At 52.4% G+C, this 10122-nt stretch overlaps 1 protein-coding gene across 1 annotated transcript; it reads right to left on the bottom strand.

Moving 5' to 3' along the window:
• Positions 1-8523: 8523 nt before the first annotated feature.
• On the bottom strand, positions 8524-9706 carry LOC136449722 (expansin-A9-like). Its single transcript, XM_066449885.1, has 2 exons — positions 9529-9706; positions 8524-9420 (listed from the first exon to the last, which is right to left on the bottom strand). The coding sequence occupies exons 1-2, from the start codon at positions 9659-9661 to the stop codon at positions 8798-8800; spliced, it is 756 nt and encodes a 251-aa protein (XP_066305982.1). The 5' UTR covers positions 9662-9706; the 3' UTR covers positions 8524-8797.
• Between the last annotated feature and the right edge of the window lie 416 nt (positions 9707-10122).

The following is a 10122-nucleotide window of genomic DNA, read 5'->3' as shown; positions in this document are numbered from 1 at the left end:
AGACCATGAAGAAAGGTGTGTAGCTAGTGGCCCGGCTGGGAGTTGTCCTTAGGCTCCAGAGCACTGCCGGGAGCTCAACGACCCAGCGTGCGCTAAACTTGTTCAAACAGTTGAAGATCCTGGGCTTGAGGCCCTATAGGAGCATGCCATTTGCCACTTGACCTGCCCGTTCATCCAGGGGTGCGCGACGGCTGCCCAATCGATCCGGATGTGTTGTTCATCGCAGAATCGAATGAATTTCCTGCCGATGAACTGCGTGCCATTGTCTATGATGATGAAGTTTGGTACTCCAAAGCGATGAATGACGTCGAGGAAGTACAGTACAGCTTGCTCGGATTTGATCATGGAGATCGGTCGACCTTTGATCCATTTCATAAACTTGTCTATGGTGAGAAGCAGGTGGGTGAAGCCCCTAGGCGCCTTTTTTAGTGGCCCAACCAGGTCGAGCCCCCAGACCATGAAGGGCCATGTGATGGGGATCATCTAGAGTGCCTGGGCCAAGAGGTGAGTCTACCGAGCATAGTACTGACACCCTTCACAGGTGCGTACGATTTGCTCGGCATTAGTTACTGCAGTGGGCCAGTAGAAGCCCTGTTGGAATGCATTTCCAACCAAGGTCCTTGGCATGGCATGGTGACCGTAGACCAAACCATGGATGTTGCTCAGCAAAAGTCTTCCCTGTTCACCAGGGATGCAGAGCTGCAGGATCCTAGTGTGGCTCCGTCTATAGAGTTCGCCCTCTACAAGAACGAAAGACTTGGCGTGACGTGTGAGCCATCGAGCTTCCGTCTTGTCCGTTGGTAGCATGTCATGGAGGAGGTAGTCGAGGTAGGGCGTTCTCTAGTCGTTAGAGGGTCAGGCTCTACAACTGGGTCCTCTTCAAGCTCCATGACCTTAGAGTCGGATGGAGCAGTCAACGGGTCAGCCCTTGGGGCTGGATCAAACGGGCCATCCTCGGCCTATTCCGACCCTTCGTAGCGCACCGAGGGTTTGTGTTGGTCGCTGGCGAAGACACCCATTGGCACTGGCTCTTGACTAGATGTGGCCTTTGTGAGTGCATCGGCCACCTCATTGAGGCACCTTGGGATGTGATTAAGTTCGAGGCCATCAAACTTGTCCTCCAGCCATCGGACTTCTTAGTAGTACGCAACCATCTTGGTGTCGTGGCAGCTGGACTCCTTCATGACTTGGTTAATGACCAGTTGAGAGTCACCCCAAATGTCGAGGCGTCGGATGCCCAGCTCGATGGCGATGCGCAAGCCATTGATGAGTGCCTCGTATTCGGCCACATTATTTGGTGAGGGAAAATGGAGCCGAACCATGTACCTCATGTGGACACCGAGAGGTGATATGAAGACCAGCCCCATGTCGGCTCCCTTCTTCATCAGTGACCCATCGAAGTACATCATCCAACACTCTTGATCGATGACCATTGGTGGCATCAGGACCTCGGTCCACTCCGCGATGAAGTCAACCAGCACCTAGGACTTGATCGTCGTTCGAGGGGCATACGCAATGCCTTGATCCATCAGCTCGAGTGCCCACTTTGTGGTTCTTCCTGTGGCATCCTAGCTATGGATGACCTTGCCAAGGGGAAATGATGTCACTACTGTCATAGGGTGTGACTCAAAGTAATGGCGTAGCTTCCTTTTGGTGATGAGGACGGTATATCGGAGCTTCTGGATTTGGGAGTAGTGGGTTTTGGAGTCGGATAGTACCTCTCTGATGAAGTACACAAGTCACTATACCTTGAGGGTGTGCCCCTCTTCTTCCTGTTCTACTACCAGGGTGGCGCTGACCACTTGCATGGTGGTCGCTATGTATAGTAGGAGGGATTCTTCGTCGCTTGGATGAACTAGGACCAGGGGTTTTGTTAGAAGTAGCTTGACCATGTCAAGCGCCTCCTGGGCCTTAGCTATCCACTCAAAGCGGTCGACTTTCTTCAGGAGTCGATAAAGGGGGAGTCCTCGTTCACCAAGGCATGAGATGAATCGGCTGAGGGCGGCGAGGCACCCTGCGACCCATTGAACCCCCTAGATCGGACCCATCCTTGTGATGGCTGAGATTTTCTCTGGGTTGCCTTCGATGCCACGCTCGGAGATGATGAAGCCGAGTAGCATGACCCTCGGGACCCTAAAAACACATTTCTCGGGATTGGGTGTGATGCAATTTGCCCAGAGATTGCAAAGGTTTGCTCAAGATCGGCGACAAGGCGATCAGCCTGTTTGGACTTAACTACGATGTCATCGACGTAGGCCTCAACGGTCCACCCAATGAGGTCCCAAAGCAATTGAGCATACAATGCTGGTAAGTGGCCCTAGTGTTTTTCAGACCGAACGGCATTGAGACATAGCAGAACGATCCGAAGGGGGTGATAAAAGATGTCGCGAGTTGGTCAGACTCTTTCATCCTGATTTGGTGGTAGCCGGAGTACGTGTCAAGGAAGTAGAGGGTTTCGCACCCTGAGGTGGAATCAACTATTTGGTCGATGCGTGGTAAAGGAAACAGGTCTTTTGGGCACGCCTTGTTGAGACCCGTGTAGTCGACACACATCTTCCATTTTCTGCTCTTTTTTCGTACAAGAAAGCGATTTGCTAACCACTCTAGGTGGTGTACTTCCCTGATAAATCCGGCAGCAAGCAATTTTGTTATCTCTTCATCGATGGCCCTATGCTTTTCCTCGTTGAAGCGGCGCAGGCATTGCTTCACCGGCTTGGAGCCTATATGGATTTTCAAGGTATGCTCGGTGACCTCCCTCGAGATGCCCAGCATATCCAAGGGTTTCCACGCAAAGTCTTTGTTGTCACGGAGGAAGTCGACGAGCGCACTTTCCTATTCGGAGCAGAACGTGGTACCTATGCATACCATTTTACCCTCGGAGCTGCTGGGGTCTATGAGGACCTCTTTGGAGCCCTCTGTCGATTCGAATGATCCGGTCAATTTCTTTGCATCGGGCGCTTCTTCGATGACCTCCTCCCTAAGGGCGGCGAGTTCCCCAGAGGCGACGATTGCTGTGGCGTGGATGCAGCACTTGACTTCGCACTCGTAGGCCCACTGGAAGGAGGTGCCGATGGTGATGACCCTGTGTGGGCCTAGCATCTTCAGCTTGAGGTATGTGTAGTTGGGGATGGCCATGAACTTCGCATAGCATGGTCATCCCAAGATGGCATGGAAGGTTTTGGGGAACCCTACTACATCGAAGGTGAGGGTCTCAGTCCTATAATCGGACTGATCACCAAAGGTAACGGACAAATCGATCTATCCGAGTGGCGTGGCCTGCTGTCCGGGGATGACGCCATGGAAAGGCACTCGGATCGAGCGGAGGTGTGTTTGATCGACGCTCATTACATCGAGCATCTTTGCATACATGATGTTGAGGCCGCTGCCTTCGTCCATCAGAACTTTGGTGAGGCGCTTTGGGCTGGCAATCGGGTCGACGACAAGCGGATACCTTCCTGGATGTGGGATGGCGTTTGGATGGTCGGTACGATCGAAGGTTATGGCAAACTCCGACCACCAGAGGAAGAGAGGTGTGGCTGGCTGGGTCGTGTAGACTTGGCGGCGTGCAACCTTCTAACGATGTTTGGAGTGATAGGCCGTTGATCCTCTGAAGATCATGAGGTAGCCATCCGGCATTAAAAAGTCATCATCCTTCTCCTCAGCGTCATCGGCAGTGGGGCAGGTTCCTTCCCCTGCTCCCCCTTGTTGGTGCTTCCAGCCAAGAACTTCTGCATAAGGCCACAGTCCTTGAGTAGATGCTTTATGGGGAAGGCATGGTTCGGGCACGACCCCTCAAGCATTTTCTCGAAGTGGTTCGAAGCACCCTTTGTGGGCTTCAAACCACCCTTGCGGTCTGCAGCAGCCACGAGTGGCTCCTCACGCCGTTGCTTCTTGTTTTTCCTTTTGGCAGAACGATTGGAGGTGCCTTCGCTAGCACCCTTGTCCCGCCTTGCCTTGCCCTCAAGGCGATCAAAGATCACTCCAACCACCTCTTCTCTAGAGGCGTGGCTGGTGGCGATGTCCAGGAGCTCCTTGGTGGTCCGTAGGCCCTTGTGTCCTAGCTTGTGAACCAAAGACTCGTAGGTTGTCCCAGACAGGAAGGCTCCTATCACGTCGGCGTCGGCGACGTTAGGGAGCTCATTGCACTGTCGGGAGAAGCACTAGATGTACCCACGGAGAGTTTCGTTGGCCTTCTGGCGATAGTTCTTGAGGTCCCAGGGGTTCCCAGGATGTTTGTACATGCCCTGGAAGTTCCCCACAAAGATCTCTCTTAGGTCCGCCCAACCCTGGATGGCGTCGGACGGAAGGTGCTCCAACCATGCTCATGCCGAATCGGCGAGGAACAGTGGAAGGTTGCGGATAATGAAGTTGTCATTATCTGTACCACTGGCTTGATAGGCAAGCTAATAGTCTTCAAGCCAAAGTCTAGGGTTTGTCTCCCCGGAGTACTTAGGGATGTTGGTAGGTGGTCGATACCTTGGTGGGAACGCAGCGTTGAGGATGTGACAGCCGAAGGCCTAAGGGCCTGGCAGGCCAAGGCTCGGGCTCTGGTCCTCGCCGCTGTCGTAGCGTCTGCCGCATCAAGGATGATAGCCGTGGCAGGCTCCTTCCCTCAGGTCACCATAGGTGCGCCTACAGGCGTCGATGGTGCTACGCGTGTCGTGGTTGTGGCCGAGATGTTGATGTACTAGGATTGCAGGGCGCTGCCCGCCGCCTTGCGGCTCTTGGTGGACTGATGCATCCCTGGCGGGACACATCGAGGGGGTACGCTGGCTGGCGTTGGGCTCGTGTCATCGAGACATCGAGCTTTCCGCCTGCTATGCTGCCGCACACTCAAGTAGCGTGCGAATCTTGTGGTGGACCCAGCGATCCTCGGGCATCGCGGCCTCTGGAAGGCCATGAAGTAGGGCCATCATGGCGGTGATGTTCTGGCTTGCATGAGCAAAGCAGGGAAGGGTTTCATCATCGGCGATGATCCTTCGGTTCACATCATGGGCCACGACGCGTGCGTGCCCTCCATCTCCGCGACGCCTGATCTCCTTGTCGATCTTTTCGTACTCCCGAACAAGCTGTTGTCTAGCCTCGTCTATTTCCCGCTTTCGGGCTTTTAGCTACTCCACCCCTACGTGAGGTGGGGCCACTGCTCCCCCTTTGGCTCCATCACTGAGGTTGCCTATTGAGGTGACCTCCTCCTCGGAGGCACTTTTGACGTGTCCCTCAGAGGTTTCCACCATGAAGCATTTCTGAGAGGGATAATGGCTCCCCCTACCAGAGTCAGAACCAGAGTCTGACCTTGGGCCTTTTGCGAGGAGACCGTGGAGGGATTCAGTGATGCTTTCGATCATCCCCATGAACTTGTTGTTCGTGGGAAACAAGATCGTGCGCTGGGCCACAAGGTGGCTCATGGTTGCCGCGGTGTTGCAGAGACCAAACAGAAACGCCATCGAGGCGCACCGAGTGGAGCATTCCAGAGAGAGGGTGATGTGGCACGGGGCTAACCTGGATGGCTGGGGTCCAAGGGAGACGCCTGGCTGACCCTCAAGCCTCCGATAGCTAAAGTTGGTGGATGGGGGAGACTGGATGGCCACGTGGGCCAGCGCCAACTCTCCTCCTAGTGTGACAATGAAGTCCAGGTCACCGAAACGCATGTGTGCACCTAGGACACAGCTGATTGCGTGGTTAGCCATCTGAGGCCTGATTTGGAATGTGCAAAGGTCCCCTACCTGGCGTGCCAACTATCGATGTTTTGAACAAACACTGGCTAGTAAATTTATAATTGATGCGCGTTAGTCTCGGATGGTGCGCTAAAGGACATAAGGTTTATACTGGTTCGGGCTGAATGCCCCTACGTTTAGTCTATTGCTGCTCATGTTATTAGCACCAGAAAAAGGTTCGTAGCAGGGGGTACAACGATCGATAGAGGGACAGGTCCCAAGTCTCTGATGGAATGATCGAAAGGGTTGCTGAGAGCTTAGGTCGCTGCTCAGCTATGTGTGAACTGTCGTGTGTCTAGAGTCGGTCCCTTTAGTGGGGGGCCCTGCCCTCCCTTTTATAGACCAAGGGAGGAGCAGGGGTTACCGATGAGAGAAAGGAGAAAAACCAGAGGCCAAGAAGCCCCGTCGAAGGTGTGAGCCATCCTTTTCTGTTGAGCCAACCTTGCTGACATGGCCAGACGGTGTTGGGGATTGGTACGTTCACCGGGTGCCCATGTCCTGGCGATGCCATGCCCTTACTGGATCAGCAAGTGGCCATGTCCCATCCCGCCCCTCTGAGCGACGTGTCAGACAAGGGTGTTGACCTACGGCCCTGTGGCGAGCGGGCAGCATGGTAACAATACGTCCGTCACTGTAGATGGCGTGAGTCTCTTCCTAGACCATAGTGGTTGTCGTATGCCAATGTTAGTATCCACGCCTGAGGGCTGGTGGCGGCGCCTACAACACTTTGGGACAAAAGTTAGCGCCTACAACACTATTCGAGAACTGTTAGGTCAGATAGGGCTTAAAGCGCCCATCCCATCGTATCCTGATGGTACCTTCCTGTAGGCGTGTAGGACATGGTCCTCGGTACGGTGGTTGACTCGAATGTCCTGTCATACCCTGTGCTTGTCAGCATGAAGGAGCAGGGTGCAGTCATTGGGTGAGGCAGAGCCAGCCCTCAGTCGTCGGGCGAGGCGGAGCCCACCCTCGGACGTTTGGATGAGGCAGAGCTAGCCCTCTGGGGTCAGACGAGGTGGAGCCAGCCCTTGGCGGTCGAGCGAGGCAGAGCCAGCCCTCGGGGGTCGGGCGAGGTGGAGCCAGCCCTCGGAGGTCAGACGAGGCAGAGCCAGCCCTCGGGGGTCGGGCGAGGCGGAGCCAGCCCTCGGGGGTCGGACGAGGCGGAGCCAGCCCTCGGGGGCTGGGCGAGGCGGAGCCAACCCTTGGGGATCGGGCAAGTTAGAGCCAGCCCTCGAGGGTCGGGCGAGGCGAAGCCAGCCCTTGGGGGTCGGATGAGGCGGAGCCAGCCCTCGGGGGCTGGGCGAGGCGGAGCCAGCCCTTGGGGATCGGCGAGGCGGAACCAATCTTTCGTCGTTCGGGCAAGAAGCGTAGTAGCATTCTTGTCTGACCGGAAGTGTTAACGATCGACGGTTATTAGTCCTACCTCATTGGGTACCCTGGTATTAGGTCCCCGATAGGAAGATTGTTTTACGCCATAGCGACTGAGATAAGATATTGGGACATGTGGTCCATTATCTCTGTGTTATTTATGCGCTAATAATTAAATCTTGTAAAAGTTCCCGGCCGCATATTATTTTTGCAATGATTTGCTATCTATTAGCAGTGCTACTCCTACCAAATATTGGTGGATTGAAGTTAAGAATATCTTTTGATATCTTAATAGCACAAGTGATCTTGGTGTGTTCATTTGGAAGAACCCATGATCCGATTGGATATAATGATTCTGGTTATCTATTAGATCCCCAAATTTCAGATAATTAAAAAGGCTTAATGTACATCTGGAAAGACCATTTTGTGGTAGTCTTTAAATAGACATCAATGATTATTTCCACCAATCATTCTGACATTGTATTGTACAAGGATTCACATGAATGTGTATAGCTTGACAGAATAATATATCACATACTGAGGTTATGTGGTGTTGATTCTATGAATTAATAGTCATTATCTATAAAGGTAATACAACTTGTGTTGTGTAGATGGAGACAAGTTATACTTAATGCAATATTTTGCACTAAGATGGTTCTATTCCATAGGTAATATGGGCATATGAACATTTGCAAACTATGTCTCATGATAATCTTGCAGAGATATTCAAAGAATCTACCGTATCCACATTTCTTATGTGTTGAGTGCATTGGTATGAATTTACTTTGAGGTTTGCTAGTATCAGGGTGAGAGTCTCTCTGATTAATAACTTGTTGCAAACATCATATTGCACTCTTTTCTTTGTATGAATTTTTCCCTTTGGGTTTCTCTTATAAAGTTTTTAATGAGGCAATATCAACACAAGGTTGGTTATGTCATACCATTCATTTTTCCCCACAGGGGTTTTTGGAGGGTGATATTATGACATATAATGCATTTCACTTTTTTCTTTATATGAGTTTTTCATTTATGGTTTTTCATATAAAGTTTTTGATGAGGCAATGTTCAACACAAAGGAATATGCTATATCATCTAGTTTTTCCCACCGGGGTTTTGGAAGATGATATTTAAAGCATATTGACTCTATGGTCAAGGTGTTTCTAGACTAAGGCTTTGTGTTTATCTCAAAGGGTCTAATAACATTGGTGATTGTATATCATGGTGTTTCTCCTTATTTTTTTCACTGGGTTTTAAGGAGTTTTGTCTGGTATACTGGTACTACTTTGGTTTTTCCCACAGGGTTTTCCAAAGAGTCATAATGATGCATAATAGATGAACATGGAAGACTACAAGAAGCTAATTGATCAAGGGGGTGTTGAGAATTATTATTTAGTGATCAATTAGAGATTAATCCAAAGGGTGTCTTTTCACCCCCCCTCTCTCTCTTTCACACTTGTAATGACCCACATGGGCCTGTATATATATGTGTACATTGTTCATTGGAAATACAACGGAGAATCATTTGCATCAATCCATCTCTCTCATTCTCTACTTTCTAACAATTATATAGGAACTTAAGTGCGCTTGTCAGGTTTTTGTATTATCCAAAATAAAAAAATTATACACGTGTTCACTGTAAGGATTTTCTCCGACTCATGGGCTGTTAGTTAACATGGCCCACTCAGTTGAATCTGAAGTGGCGCGGCCAACTGGGCCTAGTGGAAGTTGACCGAGGCCTGGTAGGTGCTGCCAAACTGCCAGTTCGCCGGCGCCACGTTATACGCCACGACGACCTTGCCATCGTCCGTCTGCACCTTAAACGACAGGGCCTTTCCGGTGAGATAGGCCCCGCTCTGCCAGTTCTCCCCCCAGTTGCGGCTCATGGTCAGCCAGTCCGTGCCGGTCCCCATGATCCACGCCGCGGCCACCGCGCCGGCGCCGCCGACGTTGGTGATGGTGACGAGCTCGAAGTAGTCGTGGCCGCTGATGCTGAACCTGATCCCGCCTGACCTCTGGCACGAGACCCTCCGGTAGTTGACGGGGACGACGCCGGCCTGGTACACGCCGATGGTCTCCCAGGCCGGCTGCGACATGTCGAAGTGCTGCCGCGGCGAGTTGCACCACCCGTTGGGGTCGCCGTAGTTGGGCGGGCAGAAGTTGGTGGCCGTGACGGTGACGGACGGCGACCCCGGCTTGCAGTACTGCGTCCGCGACGCGTCGCAGGTGATGAGGTAGCACGCGCCGCAGGAGGCGCCGTCGCCGTAGAGCGCCGTGCTCAGCGCCGTCGTCTGCGTACCGTACCCGGCGCTGTACAGGTCGCCGTACCCGCACGACCCGCCTGCATGCCCACGCGCAGCACGACAAGTACACGCGCATCAGTGCGACGAACGAACGCGTGGATCAGAGTTGCATTGCCAAGAAAATGGTCAGTCAGTGACAGTGTTACCCATGGTGCCGGACGCGTCGCTCCCGCCGTAGAACGTCGCGGTGGCCGGCGTCCAGTACTGCTGCGCCACTGCGCCGCCGAGCCGAGAGGCGCACAAGCTCAGCAGCAAGAGCAGCATCGCCATCTGGTCCATCGTCTCTCACTAGGATGTTGCCTGCCAAGCCAGATCACTTGCGGTCTGTTGTGACTGATGCACACTGCTTTCTCTGCTTGTGTGGTACTTATAAGCTTGCAACTGCCGGCGAGCCGACGGTTGCCCGACGACAGCAGGGGTGATCATGCACGTTGCATGTGGCTTGCCTGATTATTAACGGTTCAATCATATCATCCCCCTACGGATCCTGGGCACGTGGAGCCCCCCTAAGCCTTCTTTTAAAATTTTATGCATATATGTATTAGGTAGGAGAGGTTAAGGTTAAGAGAAGATAAAAAAAAGTCTCTATTCTTTTGTTCCGCCCCTCCTAAATTTTTTTCTGGCTTCGTCACTGATCACGATCATGCAGTAGTATACATGCAGATGCTTGCTGATTATCCATGAAGACAGCCAATGGCTGAATTAATTCAACCGATGAATCTACCTGATTGAGACATGAT

This window comes from Miscanthus floridulus, chromosome 5, assembly GCF_019320115.1.
Source record: "Miscanthus floridulus cultivar M001 chromosome 5, ASM1932011v1, whole genome shotgun sequence".
In the NCBI taxonomy this organism is placed as follows: Eukaryota; Viridiplantae; Streptophyta; class Magnoliopsida; order Poales; family Poaceae; genus Miscanthus; species Miscanthus floridulus.
This window is presented reverse-complemented; position numbering and strand designations above follow the sequence as displayed.